Source organism: Martes martes (genome assembly GCF_963455335.1).
Source record: "Martes martes genome assembly, chromosome: 14".
Taxonomy (NCBI): domain Eukaryota; kingdom Metazoa; phylum Chordata; class Mammalia; order Carnivora; family Mustelidae; genus Martes; species Martes martes.
Genome location: NC_137902.1, coordinates 47619664 through 47642257, shown reverse-complemented (window position 1 = coordinate 47642257; position 22594 = coordinate 47619664). Strand labels below are relative to the sequence as shown.

At 52.3% G+C, this 22594-nt stretch overlaps 1 protein-coding gene across 1 annotated transcript in view; it reads right to left on the bottom strand.

The window, feature by feature from the left end:
• The window catches only part of ZCCHC24 (zinc finger CCHC-type containing 24), a 60064-nt gene extending 38600 nt beyond the window's left edge, over positions 1 to 21464 (bottom strand). The window contains exons 1-2 of the mRNA XM_080822440.1: positions 21040 to 21464; positions 8852 to 9052 (exon numbers count right to left, since the gene is read on the bottom strand). Coding sequence (XP_080678566.1) covers positions 8852 to 9052; positions 21040 to 21285 — 447 coding nt within the window. The 5' untranslated portion in view covers positions 21286 to 21464. The remainder of the gene's footprint in view (positions 1 to 8851; positions 9053 to 21039) is intronic.
• Positions 21465 to 22594: the final 1130 nt, after the last annotated feature.

The window sequence follows — 22594 nt, the reverse complement described above, 5'->3', positions numbered from 1 at the left end:
AGGCCAGGTCTGCTATGGCCCCTACTCACATCATCCTCATCCCTCCTCATTTCCAGAAACCCATCTTTATAAAGAACCCTGACTAAAAAGAAAGAAAGAAAGAACCCTGACATTCTGAAAACAATTAATACACTGTATGTGAACTAACTTGAATTTAAATAATATCAAAAAAAATTAAAAATAAAGTAAAAAAATAAAGAACCCTGACTTTCTGAGAATGATAGTGGAGATCCAAGTCTGGATGTGAAGGCAGATCACAGAACCTAATTTTAAAAATATGGGTTCTGGGGATGCTTGGGTGGCTCATTCGGTGGAACATCTGACTCTTGATTTAGGCTCAGGTCTTGGTCCAGGGTCATGAGATTGAGGCCCAAGTCGGGTTCTATGCTCAGTGAGAAGTCTGCTTAAGATTCTCTCTCCCTCTTCCTCTGCCCCTCCCCAACCCCTCTCTCTCTTAAAAAAATAAATAAAAAATAAAAAGCATAGGCTCTGGAATGAGGAAGGCCTACATGCCATATCTTTGCTGTTTTCTAACTACATGACCTTAGGCAAGTCACTTAACTTCTCTAGGCCTCAGTTTTATCATCTGGAAATTGACCTGATAGAATTTTTGAGAAAATTAAATGAGTTGATGCATATTTCACACCCAGCTCAGTGGTCAACTCAGTGTGTACAGACTAGTATCACTGTTATTAATATTATTATTACCCTGGAACTCGACACCTGGCACAGGGTGGAGACAGCTGCAGACACAGGGTTTTCAAGAACTGAATGGTAGACATTCTTGACTCCTGGACCTTCTAGGGCCAGTGCTGACATTGGCTGGAGATGGACCTTGGCCCAGGCACCACCTCACCCCACAAAGAGGGGCTGCCTTTCAGCATCATTGGTAATTGGTTTCCAGCACCTTCTGCCTCTGCTTCAGGGGGCTCCCCTGTAGTGCCCAATCCCCCTCACACTGCCCCCAGGACCTATGAGAAGCCCCATCAGTCCAATGACTGAACTCTGGACATTTCTCTCCACCCTTCAGTTTGGAAAAGAATCATTTAACAGAGTACAGGGCTCCTGTACACTCCGTAGTATGTCCTGGGCCCAGCTCTGTCCTGGACAGATTGTGCATCCCGGCCACAGAGGTGGCACCATGCCAAGCCCCCACCACAAACCCCCATACCCATGCAGGCTCAAGTGCACCTGGCTCAGAATGGAACGCTGCCACTTGGGTCTTCACAGCCTGCCACGCTGGGGTGCAGAAGCCAATGTGAGATGCACAGGTAAGCCTGCAGGTGGGCCATGCAGAGAGCAACCATGCCTCTTTCACAGCCAGCTGGCATTCTTGCTGCCACCAGAGCTGGCAGCCCCAACCTTCCTTGGCCTTCCTGACTGCACTGGGGGCTGCAGAGTGTCTCCTGGTTCCTGGGTGCCACTATCCAGGCTGTCGGCAGTGAATGCCTAGGGTTCCGTTCTACCTCCAGTTAGATTTAAGATTTTAAAAGCACTTAGACTACTGAAAAATCATTCCACAAAAGGAGAAGAGAGAAAGGAGCAGAAAAAATATTTGAAGAAATAATGGTTGAAAAGTTCCCAAATCCAATGAAAAATCTTAATTAACACATCCAAGAAGCTCAACAAAGTCCAAGTAGGATAAACACAATGAGATCCACAAATAGACACATCAAATTAACTGCTGAAAGTAAAACAAAGAGAAAACGCTGAAAAAGCAAGAGAAAAAGGACACATCCTTTAAGATGAAATTGCAACAGTATTAATAACTGACTTGTCATCAGATATGGTGATAGCCAGAGGGCAGGGGGTAACATTCAGTGTGCTCAAAGCGGGGGGTGGAGGGAACCATCAGCCAAGAATTCTATACCCTGCAAAGCTATCTTTAAGAAATGAAAGTGAGATAAAGACATTCCCAGATAAACAAAAACACAGGAATTTCATTGCTGGCACACCAACCTTTCAAGAAATGCTAAAGGAAGTTCTTCAGGCTGAAAGCAAGTGACCCCAGACATAATGCAAATACACATGAAGAAACAAGGAGCTCTGATAAGGTGGTTATGTAATTATAAAAGATAGCACAAATGAATTTTTCTTTTCCTTTCTCCTCTTAGCTGATTTAAAAAGCAAGTGCATAAAACAGTATGTATGTAACTGTACTATCTGGTCCTATAACATTTGGAAATGTAAGATATTTGTCAATAACAGCACAGAAGAGGCAGGTAGAAGCAAACCTGTCTTGGGTTAAGTAAATGATGCCAGGTGGTAACTTGAGTCCACAGGAACAAATGAAGAGAGCAACAAGCTGGAAATAAAAGGGCTAAGATGTCAAAAGTTATGGGCATATAATTGCTCTCTTTTCTTCTTCCAGCTTCCCCGAGACACATAAAATTACAAAAAGTAATGATTATAAGTATTGTTGAATTTGTAACATACAAAGATATGATACATATAACGATAATGCCCCCAAAATCAGGAAAACAGAACAGAGCTATAAAGGAGTCACATTTCTAGATCTCATTGGAATTAAGTCAGTATAAATCTGAAGCAGATTTTACATGTTAAGATATGTAAAATAAGCCCCAGAGCAGCTACTAAGGAAATAGCTTTTAAAAAGTAGAAAAAAATCATTAAAGAAATCAAAATGCCACATTAGAAAAGTATCACTTAATGCAAAAGAAAGCAGTACAGGAGGAACAGAGGAACAAAAAAAACATGAGTAATTCAGAAAACAAAAAGTGAAACAGCAGGCCTAAATTCAACTGTATCAATAATTGCATATATCAAATGAGCATTAATAAAAGCATTAACAATAATATGAATGGATCAAACAATCCAAACATAAGGCAGGGACTGTCAACGTGAATAGAAGGTGAACCAAGATCCAACTATATGCTGCCTACAAGAGACACAATTTAGATCTAAAGATATGAATAGATTGAAAGTAAAGTGAACAAAGACCTATCATGTACATAGTAACCATAAGGAAGCCGGCTATACTAGTATCAGACAAATTAGATTTTAAAACAAACCAAAAAAAAATGTTATTAGAGATAAATGGGGACACCTTAGAACAATAAAAGGACCAATTCATTAGCAAATACAACAGTTACAACATCGCTGTAGCTCACAAAGGAGTATCAAAATACACGTAGCAAAAATTGGCAGAATTGAAGAAAAAATAGTTAACTGAACAATAATAGAGATTTCAACACTCCTACACTTATAACAATGGTTAGAAGAATGAGACAGAACATCAACAAGGGGACAGAAGACACCAACAACACTGTGAACTAGACCCAACAGACACCTACAGAACACTCCAACCACAGCAGAATTCATTCTTCTCAAGTGCCCATGGACACTTCTCAAGTGCCCATCCTCAAGGACAACCCAAATGCTATGAAACAAACCACAACAAACTTAGAAGCGCTAAAATAATACAAAGTGGAATGAAAGGAGAAATCATTTTTAAAACACATTTGGGAAACTCACAAATATGTGGATATGAAACAACACATTTCTAAATAACCAGTGGGTCACAGAAGAAGCCATAAGGAAAATCAGAAAATATTCTGTGATGAATGAACGGGAAGAGACAACACACACAATTATAAGATGCAATTCAGAGGAAAATGTATACCTGTGAAAATCTATATTAAACATAGAAGAAAGATGTAGAACCATTAACCTAACTTTCCATCTCGAGAAACTGGATGAAGAAGAGCAAACTAAACCTAAAACAAGATGAAGGAAGGAAACAATAAAGATTAGAATGAAGAATTGAAAGCAGAGACTCAAGCTAGCTGCACGCCTATGTTCATAGCAGTGGTGTTTGCAATAGCCAAAAGGTGGAAGCAATCCAGTTGTCCATTGACAGATAATTAGATTAACAAAATGTGGTCTACACACACCTACACACACACACACACACAGAGGAATATTATTTGGCCTTAAAAAAGAAAGGAACTTTTGAAACTTGTTACAACACGAACGAACCTTGAGGACATTATGCTAAGTGAAATAAGCCAATCACAAAATGACAAATACTATGTAATTCCACTTCTACGGGGTCCTTAGAGTAGTGAAATTCATAGCGACAGAAAGTAGAATGGTAGTTGCCAGGGGCTGGGGGAAGTAAGGGGGTTGTTGCTTAATGGGTACAGAGTTTCACACACAAAAAAGAGAGTTCCACAGATGGATGGATGGTGATGGTTGGTGGTGGATAGTGATGATTGTCCAACACTGTGAATGTACAGTTGACCCTTGAACCATGTGGAGGCTGAGGTGCCATGCCCTGGAGCAGTCAAAAATCTCTGTGTAGGGTTCCTGGGTGGCTCAGTGGGTTAAGCCTCTGCCTTCAGCTCAGGTCGTGATCTCAGAGTCCTGGGATCGAGTCCCACATTGGGCTCTCTGCTCGGCGGGGAGCCTTCCTCCTCCTCTCTCTCTCTCTGCCTGCCTCTCTGCCTACTTGTGATCTCTCTCTGTCAAATAAATAAATAAAATCTTTAAAAAAAAAAAAAAAAGAAGAAAGTGTTGTTTTAAAAAAAAAAAATCAGTGTGTAACTCTTGACTCCCCCAAAACTTAACTACTAACAGCCTTACCAATAACTTAAATAGTCAAGTAACCCATATTTTGCATGTTACATGTATTCTATACTATATAAATAAAGTTTGCTAGAGGGGCACCTGGGTGGCTCAGTGGGTTAAGCCTCTGCCTTCAGCTCAGGTCATGATCCCGGGGTCCTGGGATTGAGCCCCGTATTGGATTCTCTGCTCGGCAGGGAGCCTGCTTCCCCCGCCCCGCCCCCTGCCTGCCTCTCTGCCTACTTGTGATCTCTGTCTGTCAAATAAATAAATAAAATCTTAAAAAAAAAAAAGTTTGCTAGAGAAAGGATAATGTTATTAAGAAAATCATGAAGAAGAGAAAAGAGTTATTGCACTGTATTGTATTCACTGAAAAAAAATCCATGTATACATTCAAACCGATGTGGTTCAAGGGTCAACTGTTCTTAATACCACTGAATTATACATGTAAGAATAATTAAGATGGTAAATTTTATGTTCCATATAATTTACCACAATTTTTAAAAAGATTCGAGTGGAAATTAATGTTACAGAGAACAGAAAAACAGTACAGGAAGTCAACTAAACCAAAATTTGTTTCTTTGAAAATTCAACAAAATGAACAACCTTTAGCTAGATTGACCAAGGAAAAAAAGAGAGAAGACTCAAGTTATAAGAATCAGAAAGAAAACAGGGGGACATTATAACTGACCTTACAGAAATGAAAAAGATTGTAAGAGAATATATTACAAACAACTCTATGACAATAAATTTGATAACTTAGATGAAACAGACAAATTCTACAAAACACAGAAACTGACTCTAGAAGAAATAGAAAATCTGAATCTACCCACAAAAGAAAGCCCAAGTTCATATGGCTTCATGGGTGAATTCTACTAAACATCTAAAGAAGGCTTTTTTTTAAAGGTTTTATTTATTTATTTAAGAGAGAGAGAGAGCATGAGAGAGGCAGAGGGAGAAGCAAGCAGGCTCCCCCACTGAGGAGGGAGCCCTATGTAGGACTTGATTCCAGGGCCTTGGGATCATGACCTGAGCCAAAGGTAGACGCTCAACAGACTGAGCCACCTAGGTGCCCCTAAAGAAGAATTAATATTAATTCTTCACAAACTCTTATAGAAAATAGAACAGAACACTTCCCAAATCATGGAACTGATAAATGCTACTATGTGCATGAACCTTGAGAGCAATATACTAAGTGAAAAAATCCAGTGACAAAAGACCACATATTATATGATTCTGTCTATATGAGAGGTCCAGAACAGGCAAATGTATAGAGATAGAAAGTAGATTATGGGTTACTAGGAGTTGGGGAGCCAGGGGGTAGTGACAACTAAAGCGTATGAGGTTTCTCTTTGAGGTGATAAAAGTATTCTACAGTTGGGGCACTTGGCTGGCTCAGTCAGTAGAGCGTGCAACTCTTGGTCTCAGGGTAGTGAGTTCAAGCCCGACACGGGGTATAGAGACTACTTCAATAAATAAAAACTTTTAAAAAAAATGTTCTATAATAGATCGTGGTAATGGTTGAGCAGCTCTGCATATACTAAAAGTCACTGACTTCTACACTTTAAATGGGTCAGTTATATGGTATGTGGATTCTGTCTCACTAAAGGTGTTACCAAAACAAGCACTCCCACTCCACTTTTAACTATCCTATACACTGAGCTCATAATATTACATTTGAAACAGAGGTTTCCAAGCTTATAAAAGCCTTGTCTACCCATTCCTTCATTCCAGAAGGCTTACACTGAGCACCTGCTGTGTGTGGTATCTTGGTCCAGCAAGGGGATACAGAGATGAATCCAGCCCAGCACTTGCCCCTGGAGTTTGTGGTCAGGTGAGGGTGGAGAGCATCTAATTATATTCCAGCCTGCCAAAATCTCTAGTACCTTGCCAAATAAGCACACTCCCCATCGTTACCCAAGGGAGGAAAAAAAATAATGCTAGTCAACATTTATTAAGTGCTTACTGTATGCCAGACACTGTGTTAAGTACTTTCCATGCATTACTTCCTTGGATCCTCACAACGTTACTCTGTGTTAGTACTCTCATTAGCTTTGTTTCCCAGATGATGAAACTCTCATGACTGGTAGAGGAGGTCCCTGGGCCTGCAGGAGTCTCCAATAGAATCAGGTCTGAGGTAGAGCTCGAAGAGGGCCTCTACCAGCTCAAGAGGGAAACTGAGGCCCCAGAGGTCATGGGCGTCTCAGCCTGGATTGGTATGGATGCTCGAGAAAGCAAAGAGCACTGAGGTCACAAGCCTGGGGCTCTCACAGACACTCTGCCCCTCCCCAGCACTTCAGCTCTCTGAGACTCTGTTTCCTCACCTGTAAAATGGGGCCAGTATTCCTTCTGCAGAAGAGGTAAGAGCCCTGCACCAATGCACTTGCTATGTAATCCATATAAAAGAATATAAAGGAAGAACCAGGGTTTGCACTGTGCTGGAAATCGAGAGGCACTGAGGTCAGGGACCCTCTGTCCCCACATTTAGGAGAGCCCTGGACCCTCTGGAGAGAGGGCTGGGCATGCACACACACTCACCCGCACGCCTTCACCATCCCTTCACCTCTGCCTCAACATCCCTTGCCTTTGGATACTGCTCACCCTTCTTCCAGCCAAGCCCCCTCAAGTTCTCCTTCTCCTGGAAGCTTTCCCAGACCTCCAGCTCAGCACGGGCACACCTCCTCGGAGCCCCAAGGGCCCCTGTTGGTGTCTGAATGTCACCTGCTGGCCGGGGTTGAAATTCCAGCACCTCCACAGACTGGCTCAATGATCCCGTGTGAGTGCTTGACTCACTCAAAGCATCACGTAACGAGAGGCTAATGAGAGACTTGACACGTCGGCTAATTGTGAGCACAGGCTGTAGGCAGGAGACAATGAGGGAAGTTTCCAAGGTATGGAAGTGACTGAAAGTCCCCTCGCAGAGGCTCAGCTGGGGAAGGTGCAAGGGGCTGCTGCCAGGGTGGGCCAGGGGCACATCCTTGAGGACCAACGGGATCCTTAGTCGCCTGCATGCTCCTCATCCCGTCCGGAGAACCCCTGGGGGGGTAGGGGTCTTACCCTGAGCTGGGACATCCTCATCCCAAGGGCCCCTGGCTTCCTGCGTATATTGAGGGTGGACAGCGCCCACTGGAGTGTGGGGTCTGGTAACAGCCATCAGTGGGCCAGCTCCCACACTCAGGGTCAGGGGTGGGCTTCTCTTGACCAAGGGTGGGGGGAGGCTGAGATCATCGGTATACACAGGTCCTGGGACTTCTACTAAAATGCAGTTACAGGCTGGGCCTAAGACTGCATTTCTGAGAAGCTCCCAGGCCCCTATCCTGGCCATACTTCACGCAGCGAGGACCTAAAGCACGGCACAGCTATTCCTGAAAAGAGCCACAAGCAGCAAGCACATCTCAGCCTCCATTCGTCTGGAGGCACCCCGCCCCACCCAGCCACACCCTGGGCTCCCACCATCTGGAGGGTAAGACTACATGGATTTTCTGAGTTTCCAGGATCCCATTTCCATGACATATGTAAAATAGAAGCAAAAAAACACATTATAAAAACATTAGAAATTTTGAAAAAATAATAGGGAAAGGAATCACGGATCCATCTCGTACTGTATTGGAAACGACCTTAACCTCTCTCCCCAGACTGCCAGAGCCCAGTTGGTCAGAGTCAGGAGTCATTCTGCAAGTGGGATCTGCCCCCAGGAGCCCCAGCCCATCACAGCGAAGCACCGGGTGGGAGACGGGGCTACTCCCCACACTCTCCATCGCCTGGCCCCCTTCCCACGCTGAGAGAGAGGCCCAGCCTGCGGTGCCCGAGGCCTTCACCCAGACCTACCCTGTGGGGGCACAAAGTCAGGGGCAAGGCCCTCTCCCCTCCCCCCTTACAGGCAGGAGACTGAGGAAACACTGCTGAGGAGGAGGGAGAGGTGGGGTCTGGGGGAGGGGGTGCACATCTGGATTCCTGGCCCAGAGCCCGCATTCTTTCCCTGTGAGTGTGAGGAGATGGGGTCTCTCTCGGGAGAGCTGCGAGGAGGCCGCTGGCCCCCGTCCTGCCCCACTGTAACAGGACCCACCCTGGCAGGAAGACTGGCGGAGACGTGAAGGCCCGGAACCTCATTTTGGGGCCCCTCACCCAGATTGCTCAGAAATACCAGAGGGGAGGAGAAGATGGAGACCAGAGGGCACAGGGCCACTTGTTGGCGGAAGGGGCCCTGGGGGCGGGGAGGTGGGGCCACTCGGCCTATTCTACCCAGAGAAGCGGGGCGCCTTACCTGGGGGCAGTCCTTGATGTAGTGTCCTTTGTTGAAGCACAGGTGGCACAGGTAGTTGGGCGGGGGCCGCTTGCTGGGCTTGCGGGTCTCAGAGGTGAGGGTCAGGTCTGAGAAGTGCTCAGTGAGGGAGCTGAGGCCATCGGCGATGTTGTTGAGGGAACCGTACGGCGAGGCGCTTTTGTACACGCTGCTGCTCAGTGCCTGGGAGGACGGACAGAGATGTGAGGGCTCCCCGGGCCTGGGCACGCTTGTTTGCAGCTATGGCCTCATGGGCACATGTCCATGGGCACATGTCCATGAGCACATGCATGCACACTCATGAATGCACACTCTCTAGCTGCCCGGGAGCTCTGGCCCCCTAGAGCCCGAGTTCATATCCTAACTCCAGCTGTGCATCCACAGGCAAGCCAGTGAACCGCTCTGGGCCCCCGGGGCCCTGTCTGGAAAACAGAAGTAATGAGAGCCACCTCCTAGGGTTCCTAGGAGGCTCAAGTGAGGTCACTGTATCTCCCACCTGGCACTGAGGAACCACTCAGTAAGAAGTGAGGAGGAGGAGGACGGTTCTCATTAGTTCTTTACACATTCCCAGGAGGTAAGCAGGCATAGCAGAAAGCAACCTGTTGGATCTGGGGCTTTGCCATTTACTAGAGCTTTAAACAAGTCACTTATGTCTCAGCTGACTCAGTTTCCCCATCTTACAAGAAAGAGGGGCATCAGCGTACAGGATTGTTTCCATTGTACAGAAGAGAAGACTGAGGTTCAGTGTTCTGCCTGGTCTCCTGTGGCATGAGGCCTGTGCAGACTGTGTCCGGGGAGCCCCGAGGCTGGCCCAGGCCTGCCCTCTGTGAGCCCAGGAGGAAGTGGCCCACCTCTCCCACCTCCAGCTGACAGGAACCAGATGTCTTGCCTGGCTTCAAAGCAGACGCGGCCCAGGCCCCCTCCTGGTGTATACAGCCTCTATTTATAGGAGTCACGGGCTCTGGGCAGCCAGGCACACTGGAATTTAGCAAAGGTGGGGCCTGTGGTGAGGTTGGCAGGGAACAGCCATGGTCCCCTTTTCCTGGGGCAAGGCCAAGGCTGTAAAGAGGCAGCTCCTCCAGGAGGGTCAATGACAAACCTGGGCACGGGGCCTGGGCATCCTCTGGTCCCAGCTCAGGTGCTTAAGGATTCCAGGAAGGAACCTTGGGGAGCCTTGGGTCTAATGGGAAGACAGCCTTGTTCCTGGAAGTCCCCAGGCCACTAGAGGAAGACAGCCCCTGAAAAGAGGTAGCCTCAGGCTCCCTTATGAAGACAGGGCAGATGGAGGCTCAGAGTGGGCACAGTCCCTCCTGTGTCCCTTCCCCGTGGGCAGGGAGGGAAGGGAGCTGAGGGCAGGCCCCTGGAGATCAGGCACCCCTCCCCAAACCAGGACAGATGCCACCCCTCACACATGTATACCTCAGCCTCCCCACTTGTTCCATCTCTGGGGGCCTGGCATTCCCTCCTAGAGGACACAGCCCTCACCATCTGGGGACCACCACTCTTCTTGGCTCTCTGGACACCCTGCTCTGTGGCCTGGGGCTAGTCCTTTCCATCTCTGGGCCCTGGTTCCTGCTCCTATAGGTTTAGACTGGAACCTAGGAAAAAAGACGCAGGGACCATGTCCAACAGGCATCCAGGCCAAACACCCAGTCAGTCAGCCCATGATGTCTGGGCATGGGACTCAAAGGCTCCTTCGGACCATCTCTGCTCTACCACTGCCCAGGGCTATCATGAAACCCAGGACCAGTGCAAAATACCACACCTTGCCTTCACTGTGAGGGTGATTATCCAGCTCTCAGATTAACTGAGAGAGTGGTCCATCCTGAGAGGCAAAGGGTCTCCCATACCCACAGGTGTGCGAGATGGTTCTGGACAACCAATGGTTCTGGACAAGGGGTGTGGAGAGGGGTCCAGTGTCCACAGGATTTGATCCCAGTCCCATCTACTGAGCAATTATAGTGTCCCAGGGGCTGGAAACTGTACACTTATTAAGACATCCGACACTCACCACAACCTGTGGTCCCATTTTACAGATGAGGCAAGTGTGTCCAACCTTGGACTGAGTGCCTTGAGAAACTTTGAACCAATACGGTTTTCTTGGCCCCACCTCAGACCTACCTACCAAAGTAGTCACCTGGGACCAAGAGCCTGGAGCCTACAGCTTTACTGTGGTAAGAAATTCATTACAGAGAATCGACCATTTTAGTTCTGTTTTTTAGTGTACGGTTCCGTGGCACTAAGTACATTCCCATGACTTTGCGACCACCAAACACCACCACCCACTTCCAGTACTTTTTTATCATTCTAAACCGAAACTGTCTCCCCCTGACGCACTAACTCCCCGCTCCCCCTTCCCCCAGCCCAGATCTGCACGTTCAAGCTCCCCGGGGCAGTCTGTCCAGAGGGCCTGGCTCTACCTGGCCTTTCCAAACACCCAGGTCTCTCCTTAGCTTGAGTGGAAGCTTCTCCTCACCCAAACAGGCCTGAGGGAGGGCAGCACCACCACAGCCTCCTGGAGAAAAGTTCATCCAGAAAAGAAACTCCCAACTCCAAATGGTGTGACTCACCCTCATGGCTGGGAAATGCAATTTCACAAATAACAGCCCTCTTCATTTTTTCCCCCCGTTCTCTCTTTTCTTTTTTCTTCTTCTTCCTTTTTTTTTTTTTTTTTTTCTGGATAAGATTTAAGCAAGTTCACAGGAATCAGGACTGTTTTGGCAGCAAACTGTCAAGAGGAAGGGGAAGTCCGGTGGGTGCCAAAAAGTGCATTAATTACACCCTGAACAGCCTCTCCCCTGCCTTGTGGCCACACTGCCCTGCCCACGGGTGACCCCTCGGGCGTCCCTGGGCAGCCAGAGGCCTCCGAGCAGCCTGTCCTCTCCCCAGCAGCTGGACACCCACACCCTCCACCTCATGAGGGTCACAGCTTCTGTCCTTCGAGCAGCTCCGGGAAGAGAAGCGAGGTCAGAGCTCTCCTATTCACCGCCTCTCCCCCCTTCCCTCGGGTGCTCTGGCCTGTCCCTCCTGGTGGCTCCAGCTCCCTTCCCCCAGCCTCAATTTAAGACGACACCACCTTCAAGTGGAAAGGAGGGAGCGGAACATCTGACCCAACTGCTCGCACATTCCAGATGGAGAAACTGAGGCCCAGAGGGGCCCAGGGCACAGACCAGGGCACACAGCCAGGCCTGAGGGCCACGAGTCCTGCTTGCCGGCTGGCTAAAAGGGTGGGTGGGGCAGCGAGCTGTTTCCTCTTCCAAGCCCCAAGGAGCTCCAGCCATGGAGGTGAAAGGCAAGCTGCTCTCAGACCTTCCCCGGCCGGCCTGCGGGGATGGGTGGGCACAGAGGCCCGGACACACCGTGTTCCCGCCCCTCTGGCTGCAGAGGCAGGCCTGGCCTCGGGCTTCCCGTTTGTAAACTGAACCCGGAACAGGGAAGGAGGGCAACATGGATGACCCTCACGGTCCCGCTTTCTTAGGGCCCGGACACCAGCTACTGAAAGACCACCCCAGAGCCCAACGTGCGGAGGGCACTCGGTCACTCTGGGTACCGCCTTTCCGAGTCCTGCTGCCTGTAGCTGGAGGGTGAGGCCCGACAGGAGTGGCCCTTCATCAGGGAGCTCTGAACTCCCTAACAGCCATGCTTCTCCTCCTGGTGTCCCACGGGGCACCTGCTTTTCCCCCTTCTAGTTCTACACTGGCTGTCCCCCCAGGGTGCCCTATGTCCATCCAACCTCCTCCAGGACCTGGCTCTCGATCTGGTCATACCTCTGGTGGTGTGGCCTTGAACCCATCCCTTCCTCTTACTCAGGCCTCAGATGCCCCTGCCTCCTCCAGGGGCCTCCTGGACCTTATGGCCATAGCCTTGTCTGTCAGGGCCAGGCTGGATGGGGATCACCCCATGACTCTGCTGCCCTTGACTGAAGGAGCTCTGAAGCCTCTTCATTTTCCCACAGGGCTGGACACATCAAAAGGCAAAGATTCTGCAACATTCCGTCACCCCCATAGCCCAGACCGTTTCTGCCATCCCTCATACCTGCCACTGTCCTGGGTGCAAATCGTCAAAGGCAGAGAAGGGTCTGGGAACCCTACTTGACAGATGAGGCAGCAAATGCCCTAACAACTTAAAGATTCAGGTTGGGGGGTCTCCGAGTTGCCGGAGTGGAAGGCACTCTCACCCCAGATTAAGCCTCTCTGGGCACTGGTTGACGGCAGCCCCACTACTGTGGTGGATGGAAGCCACTGGGCCCAAACCACCAGCCTGAAGGAAGAGACCACCTCTCCCTCCTCCCCACTCCCAGCAGCTGTCAGGAAGTGTGGGATCCTCATACCATATCTGGGGGACGGAGCATTGGACTCCTGCTCATTGCTGGAACTTCTCTGAGGCTCTGGCTTGGCTGTTGGGGAAAGTTAGAGGGGAAGATGCTGAAATCTATTCTCATCCTGCTTGTGTCATAGACTTCATTGGATCCTTTCTCTTTCCTGGTCTTTTTATACTTGCAAGAACGCTATTTGGATGGGCATTATTGGCTTCATTTTACAGAGCTGGAAACTGGGGCTCAGAAAGGCTGAGTAACTTGCCCAAGGTAAAACAGCCAGCATGTGGCTAAGGGGAGACTCACACCCAGATCAGCCGGCCTGTTATATTTCATCTCCCACATGGCCTCCAGGCTTGGCTTCTCCTATAGTAAGGAGAGCCAAAGGAAAACACAGGGTGGACCACTCTCCCTGGGCCTGTGACTTCATATCGCCAAGCCCCTCGGCCCTGGCAAGATGAGGCACCACCTTCTCTGTGCTGCATGAGGGGTCTGGGTCCTTGGGCTGGGGGTTCTGTAGAGGGACCTGGAGTGTGCAGGCCAAGACTTCCAGGGCTGACTCAAACTGCCATATGCTGTTGGCCCTCCCAGGATCAGAAGAGGGTCCAGAGGGAGGGAGGCAGACAGGGGTTAGGGCAAGTGCAGAGAAGCCTGCTCTAGGGAGAGGAAATCAATGCAGAGAAGAGAGGAGAGATTGCTGGCAGAGGTGGAAACACCCACAGAAAAGGACACAGCAGTGGGCAAGGCCATGAGAAGGGGAGCGTTTGGGGAAATGTGACCGGAGCAAAGGCTGAGTCTTGCCTGCAACCTGAGGCCAGAGATGGCTCTGAAGGGTGCATGGGGGGGACTCCCTGATCCTAGTTCCCAGCTCTTCTTTCATCAGCTGGACAACTGCTTTCTCATCCCAAAATGTCACCCCATACCCCCTTCCAGACTCACGGACACATGCACATACACGTGCACACACATACGCACCCACACCCTTCTCTTTAACACAAGAAACCATTCATTTCACAAATGGCTCCACCCATTCTCCAAGGGGATCTGCACTTCTTCTACCCCTAGGGTCTGTCTGGGGCTCCAGCCCCCAGAGTCATAGCCCTCCCCCTTCCCCAGGAACAGGTGGCTGTGTGCTGCACTCGGGGAGAGGAGACAACCCATTGGCTGATAGGAAAGTGAACTCACATCTTGACTAAAGATTTCTCAGGTGTGGTCAGAGCACAGCTTGGTTCCTGTTTCCAGGGTCTGAAGCTGACCTGTGGGCCAGGAAGGTAGCAGGGCTAGCCATCACCAGAGGCAGCAACCCCTCGCCCAAGAATGCCCAAGGGCTCCACAGCCTTCTAGAGGCCCATTCAAACACAGTTCCCCGTACACAGCCAGAGCTCAATGAGAGATTCTAACTTAAATAAGCAGTCTGTGTGCCTTTTGGAGGTGGGGGGAAATGAGGAGAGAGAAATGAGGAAAAGACCCAGAGAGGGAGGAGCACAGTGGTGGCAGGACACACAGAATAGTCCCAGGGAGACCCTCCCTCCAGACTCCACCCCTCCAGCTCCCGCCCAACTCACCGCTCACCTCACAGGTGCCCACATTTTCCAGCCGTATGCCCTCCGCCCAGCTAGAGCATAAGCACTGGGGACCAGCTGCCTCTCGCTCTAGAATGTAGTCGTGGAATGAAAGCAGAAAGCATGAATTTGACAACCTAAGGGCTGAAAGGGACCCCAATATTCAGCCAGTCCGAGAGTACCACTGAGGTCCGCAGCCCCTACAGCAGGTGGCCTTGGTTTGGATCTGTTGTTGACAGGAGGGATGCCACGAGCCCATTGAAATAACGGCAAAGGTGTGTGTCTGTGTGTGCATGGATGCCTCTGCTCTGTGCGTGAGTGCTGAGGAGAACTCTGGTGATCTTCAGCTTCTCAAAGTGGTCCAGAGTCAAGAACCAGGAGCATACCTAAGTTTCTGCTGAGACACCTCTAGGGACAGGGCTTTCCTATCTCCCAAGTCAGCTCTTTTCCAATTAATCAAGCAATCCATAAACATTTTGCCAGTGAGATAAAACAGGAGATAAGAAGCTGAGGAGGGAGCACCTGGGTGGCTCAGTGGGTTAAGTCTCTGCCTTTGGATCAGGTCACGATCCCGGGGTCCTGGGATTGAGCCCTGCATCGGGCTCCCTGCTCAGCGGGGAGTCTGCTTCTCCCTCTCCCTCTACTGCTCTCCCTGCTTGTGCTCGCTCTGTATCTCTCTGTCAAATAAATGTACAAAATCTTTTTTTAAAAAAAGAGAGGGAGAGAGAAAGAGAGGCTGAGGAGATCATTCATGTTGTCACAAGTTACCCATTTACCTAATCACTTAGTACCTGAACACTGGTCAGTCCCAGGCACTGACCAACAACAGCAGGTGGAAAAAGACAGGATTCTCACTCTCAGCGCGCTGACAATGTAGACAGACCCACGTACAGCGGATGCTCGTCCGCAGTAGCAAATGCTACGACACGCCTCACTGGAAGCACGTCCCGCTCTTCTGCCACGGGCCGCGGGCACTGGAAGGAGGTGAGCTTCCCCATGGCAGCTGGGGAAGGCCTCTCAGAGAAGGGGCAGCCTCTCGTGCCAGATAGAAGTTAGAATCTGTCAGTTGTTGAGGGCAGACAAGAGCATTTGAGGTGCAAGCTGCAGCCAGTGCAAAGCTTAGTGCCTTCTCGAAGCTTCACAGTATAGAGGAGGAGGACAGAATAAAAGATGATGCTCCAGCACACCCACAGCCACATGGCACAGACCAAGCCTCCTGAGATCTCGGCTGGAGCCCTAGTCCCACCACTGATGCCCTGACTGTATCATCCTCCTCTTGAAGAGCCTTCGTTTCCCCACCTGGACAATGGGGACGCTGCACACCGACTGTGCCGTGAGACAAAAGTGCCAGCAAGTGCTCATGCCCATCCTCTGACTCCCCCAAGCCAGGCCATCCTTGCACTTCCCATCCCAGGGATCCCCACTCCAGGTCTCTGGGGAGGGGCTGGAGCCATGGGTACGACTGAGGTACGGACACAGCGGGATGGCTGGGACCCGTGATGAATGCACCAGTGCCCACCACTCCTCAAAAGGTCTGAGATTGGGGGCAACACATCAGAGGCCCCACAGCTTGACAGAATGTTCCTGGTGACTGCCTGCCTTGCACTGGGGCTCCGAGAACAATCCAGGCGACAGCCAGCACAATGAGCCACAGAGCCAATTCTAGCTGGAATATGGAGGCATTCTAGATGTTGCCCGGCCACCAACTCGCTGAGGGTGACTTGGCCAGGCCTGCTTTCTCTTCTAGAAAGTGGCGGCTACGAAGAAAGAGATGCCAAGAAGAAAGCACTGACCAAGAGTAAGGGACCATGACTCGGGGCCGCCTTCTCTGCAAGGAGCCCCTTTAGGCGCTGACAGAGCCTGGCTCACTGCCATCGCTCATTGCAAATTACTAATCCTGCCTGCGTTCTTCCCTCCCACCTGACTCAGAAGGTCCACAAGGTGTGGCCTCCCCTCTGAGTCCAGGCCTGCCCAGTCAACTTACTTTGATGGAGGGAGGATCGGGCCACCTCAGCCTACAGGCCCTCAAATGACGGGCCCTCCTTGCCTGAGTCAGAGCTCAGCTTCCCAGGACTGGCCAAAGGGGCCAGGCAGCCTCCCAGGCTCTGCTGGGCTGGAAGACCCATCCCTCCTAGGACCTGGCACTGCCCCCTCCCCGCCAACACACACACACCACAAAAGTTGCTAGGAACGAACTCCAGCCCCGGAAGCCCACTCTCAGCCCCACTGAGGCAAACCTCCATTCTCACACAGGCTGGGGCTTTGTTCTGCACCTGCACCCTGGTCAGGCAGCCTGGGCTCACCTGCACCTGTGGGCAGCACAGGCGACACACAACCTTCATAGGGCTGTCAACACCCAGGGGCCCTTGAAAGCAGGACACCTTAGTGGTGACTCAAAGGGTCTAATAGCCCTCTCTGCAGAAGGGCTGAAACCCCGTCCATAAAGCCTTGGGACACCCCGGGTGCCTTCAGTGGACAGGCCAGCGCTGCAAAGATGAGGGGGTCTGCAGTGCTGGGGTCGATAGCGCCAGGATCAGGGTGGGGCTGGTGTGAGGGCTTGAGTCAACAGCTCCTGGAAGAATGTCCTAAGGGTTGGAAGAGATGTGCCTCAACGGAGCCATCCTTGGGCCTGGAGATGTTCAGAAGAACACTGTCAAATGTTCTATGCCAAAAACATTCTCTGGTCAAATACTGATGGAAATGTGGGGCTGACGAGAGGGAAATGTTTCTATGCTGCGGGACTTCTCAGAGCCTTCACAGTGCTGGGGGTGGTGGGAGGGGCATTGTGTGTCTCCAAGGGAAGGACAGTCTTTTGCTTTCCAGACATATTTGACCCCAAAGCCCTTCCCCCAGCCTCCACAAACCATGGTTTCACTATAAAGCCACGTCTGTCTATCCCTGGAGGAAGAGGGAAAGATAACAGCTGCCCTCGGACTCTGACCTGGAGTGGGACAGCCATAGCTCCTCTTGAGGGAGTACAGGCACAACGCAGGAGGGCTTCTGGGCACCCCTCTGAGGAGCCCAAGAGCTAATTCTAATTCTCACAATGAGGGGTATGTCTCCTTTTCTGGAGGTAGAGTCCCACAGCTCCTACACTGCTGTGAATTTAAATTCCAAGCTAATCTTGGCAGGGAAGACCCCCACACCACCCAACCCCCCACTCCCTCTAAGAGCAGCCTTCCTTGGTACCTAAGAGGAGAGCAAAGGGGCTCAGCCAAGAGCCCCCGGAGTCTCTCTTCAAAGACATGTTGCCCCAGATCGGGGGTTGAAACTGAAGCTCTCAGGGCCCATATTCTAGACCGAGGCCTTTTAAAAAACTGCACAAAATGTCTGTGCCTGCTTTGGCCTGGTACCCTTACCACCAGCTGAGAAGCTGAAGAGCCCCCATGGGCGTCCAAGACACCTCCTGGTGCTCGCTCTTGCCCTCGTACACGGACTCTGCCATCTCTCTGCTCCTGGGGCCAGTGTTCCACTCAGAACCCTTGGCTTATCTTCAGCTTCCAGAGCTGAGGTTCCAGGGGCACAATGGGCTTCTGTGCCCCCATGTCCTCAACCCCCCCGCCCAAATCCCAGCTGCATTCATGGTGTTTTGCTATTGTGGTGGGAGCAGCCTAGGGGTGGTGCGGGAGGGGGTGGGCTCTTGGCACCGGGACCCGCGCAGACAGGCCGTGGTCAGCGGTCAGCATGCAAGTCACATCCGCAGGCACTGCCACCAGGCCTGCCAGGCCTTGTAGAGAATGGCGATGCTCCTGAGTCCCTGGGTCCCTTCACAGAGTCCCCTCTGGCCCACACATAATTTGCTTCTCCAACCAGCCCCTCAGTGGCATTCAGGTGGGGGGTATTTTTTCACGCCTTCTCAGCCAGTTGCTATTTCGGAGCCATATTAGGTCACTGGCTAAGCCCTGGACGCAGGAAAGCCCAGGAGCACAGCTGGGGCTCCAAGAGGCTTTAGGAGGCGAAGCGGGTGAGGGGTGAGAGCGAATGAGTCGAGAGCCCAGAAAGCCATCCGGAAGTCAGCCAGCACAGCCCTCCAGCCCCTCCAAGGAAGCCACTGGCCTGTCAGCATAGGAGAAGCCCCTCTTACCTCCCCAGCTCAGCCTGTCTGCTTGCATACGTATCTCTCAAATCCCATTCATACCACCCTAAGGGGCAGCAGAGACTAAATTCAACGAATGTGTAAACTGAGGCCAAGGCAGAAACAGGGCGTTCCCCCAAAGTCAGGTCATAAGAGACTTTTTTCTACCATTGCTCTGCATAACCTTTACCGGCTCCTTTTACAGTGGCCCTCCTCACAAGAGAAGCTGGGGTCAGCAGCAGTGAAGTGACCAGAGACAGGTTTCACTGAGATCAACTGGGATCTCGTGGAAATGTCAGACATTTCCAACAGAAGTCACCACTTCCTACTTCTACAGAAGACTTTGGATGGCCCCAAACTTCCAAGCCTCTCAGCAGGGACCCCCATTCAGGGAAGAAGGCAACCACTGGGTAGGAACTGGGGGAGTCTAGTAGAGGATGTTTAGGAACACCCCCCCAAACCCCGAGTTTAGGAACACTCGACCTGTAAGGGGTGAGAGTTCCTGGTCGCACAGGTCATGGTCACTGTCCTCCTTGGGATTCCCACAGCACCCGCACGAAACTACCTACCACTCACGTTGTAACATCTTGTCTGTCTTCTCATCTGGGGCCCTCACTGGTCTGTCCCTGCTTCCCCAAGGGCCCACACGGAACTCAACAAATGTTTGGTAAGTTAACAACTAAAAAGACCCAGGCAGTGAGGAAACACCCAGAACCTGTACTCCAAAGTCGCCAGTCACTGAAGCCAGTTCCCTGAAGAGGTGGCAAGTCTCTTATAAGAGAGAGGATTCCCAGCCAAGAATAATTCCTCCCGTGGAGAGAGTGCTTTACAGTTTACAAAGAGCTTTGGTAGACAAATGCTTTCACCTGGCACCGAGGGGGGTTCTCCAGACCCATCTCCCTGCGCTATGCCCAACGGACCCAACAACAGATCAACCAGTCCTTCTCTCAGCTCACCCGGTACTGGCCCACTTCTATGCCTCAGGTCAGCATTTTATGTTCACATCCTCCTCTGGCAGAGTTGAACACATTATGGGACCAGAAAGGGAGACCCTCTGCCTTTCCCCTCTCATCCTAGCACACTCGCACATTCACAGGCCCTTGTCCCTGACTCATTCAGGACTCTGAGTCTCCTAAACCAAATGCCATGCTCAGGCCCAGAAGGAAAAGGAACCCTCAAGCGTGTCCTCTCCTCCACCCCTTCCCCCTGCACATTTGCAGGGAGAGCTGCCAGAAGACAGATGAGTGAAGGCCACAGAAGGGTATCTGCAATTCCCAAAAGAGACCAGAGTAGATGGGAGGGGAGGAGGAGGAGGAGTCCAGCTGAAAGGAGAGAGGAGTGGTATCTAGGAAAGCTCTGGAGAAGACCTCTGAAAAGGGGCTGGGAGGTCCTGGCAATCTGTGTATTTATCTGGCGGGGAAGACACGCTGCCCCTTCCACTTTGTAACCAAATCCACCCAACAGGCAGACTTTGCAAAGCAGCCAGCCCAGGTTTCTGGAGAAGGCACTGGGCAGCTGAAACCTCTCCCCCTGGCTAGCCCCCCTCCCAAGAGCTCAAGAGGATTTCCCTTTCATTTCCTTCCAGTCTGGGAGGGCGGGGGACAGCACAGTCTGTGGGGTCAAGCCCTCAAAAACCACTTCCTATGTGGCTGGGGGAGGGCAAGCAGCTGGAGGATGTATCTGGGGGTCCCTGTGTAAGAACAGCAGGAAAAGCCCTGCTCTCCAGGGTGCCCTTCGGGTCAGCCACCACAGAGGTCGGAGGAGAAAAGATTTTAGGCCCCTGCAGAGGAGCTCAGAGCAGAATCTGCACTCCCGGTCCCAGCGAGCAGTGGCCAAGAGGGGGATGGGGTTGGGCGTGGGAAGGACACTTGGAAGGGGCTCTCCGCCCTGGCCGCGCCCGGGCTGTCTGGAGAGAATCCGGAGCCCCCCGCCCAGCCCGGGCTCCCCCCAGTTCGCTTCAACAGGGCGCTCCGAGCTGGGAGAGGGAGCAAGAGGGCCCCGCCCGCGCCTGAGCTGTTGGGAGCCGGGCTCAGCCGGGAGGTGACGCGCTCCCGGCGCCCCGGGGACATCGGGTGGCGAGTTTGGCAGAGCTGAACGAAGCCAAGCCAAGCAGGGCCGGGCAATACCGAGCCGGGCCGGGCCAGGCCAGGAAGAGCCAGGCCGATAGGAAAAGGCTCGGCGCGGTCGACGGAGGGCGGGGGCGCGCGGGGGCACCCACCTCTCCGCGCTGCAGCTGGAAGAAGCTGTTGAGATAGCTGGAGTGCAGGGGCGAGCCCAGCTGCTCCGGGCGGCCCTTTCCGAAGGCCAGTTCTGGGGGCGCGGCGCCTGCGGGCGGTTCGGGCCGAAAGGCATCGAAGGCGCTCGCCTGGTGCGTGTCCTGCAGCGACAGGTAGACCCAGTTGAGGAGCTGGGCGGGCTGGTACACCGAAGCGGCGCTCGTGTCGATGGCCGACAGCAGGCTCATTTTGCGGCGGCGGTGCCGGCCCCTCCCCGGCCGCCCGCTTGCGCCCCCCTCCCCCGCAGCGGAGGGGCGGGCACCGGGGAGCCTGAGCCCACTGCCCACCGCCCGAGCCCCGACGGCGATCGCCCAGTGCCGTGAGCCCTGCGCTCTGCCCGCAGCCGCCGCCGCCGCCGCCGCCTCCCCCCGACTGCAGCCGCAGCGCGCGCGGGCGGAGGAAGGAGCAGCGAAAGTTGGGCAGGAAACTTTTGGGCCCGCCCCCTCCGCGCCGCCCGCCCCGCCCCGCCCCGCCCCGCCCCGCGATCCGCTATCTGCCTCAGTGCTGACCCCTTCGGCAGCCGCTCCTGGGGCGGGCTCCAAATTGACCACGCCCCCTACACACTGTCCTCGCCTTCCATTGGCTGTCTCATTGAATATGGAGTAGTGGGGCGGGGCGAGCGGGGAATTAGGGCTCATCTGCGCTTGCCGCATTCTGCTGACCCGCCCATGGGCGGGCCCCTTCCAGGCCCTACCCCACCCACCGCCCGCCCACCCGCCCTACTCCGGGAGCCTGCGGGAGCTCAGGACAGCCCTGGCCTAAGCAATCTGCTCTTGCTCTGCTTGGAGCTCTTCTGTCTCTCGTTCTTTCTAAATCCACTGCAATTATTTCATTTTCACTCGTTTCTCCTGCCGGATTTTTCTTCTTTTTTCCTTCTCTCTCCGCTATCTTTCATATTAACATCTCCTGGGTCCCTGTCTCTGTCCGGCTCGTCGTCGTCTTCTGTGGTTCTGTCTCTCTTAAGTGCGTGCGTGCATGTGCGTGTGTATGTGTGTGTGTGTGTCGTCTTTTCTATTTCCGTCTAGTCTGATGTGTTTCTCTGCCTTTCCTCCTCCCCTCCCAGACACACGCGTGCACACACACACACACACACACACACACACACACGCCTCCCTACCTCCCTCCTCTCGCTATCACCGTAGGACCCTCCCCCTCCCACTTAATTCCTTCCATCTGCGGAATCGCTTCGTGGGCCGGCTCCGCCGAGGGGGGCCCGGGTTCCTGCCCCAGGAAGGACTCCCCGCCTCCTTCCCTCGCCTCCCCCCTCCCCCTCTCCCTTCTCCTATTTCTGCTCTGGGCCGGCCTTTTCCTCCGCCCAGACCCCCGGCCCCAGCCCAACCCGGTGCCTCGGCGGGCCGCCAGGACCCCAGATGGGACACGGGGAGCTCGGGAAGACGACTGTCACCCACCTCCTAGAACGACCCAGCTACTCCAAGTATGCTTGGGGGGAACCTCCGCCTCCCCCCCACCCCGTCCCCTCCTCGGCCTGACACACCC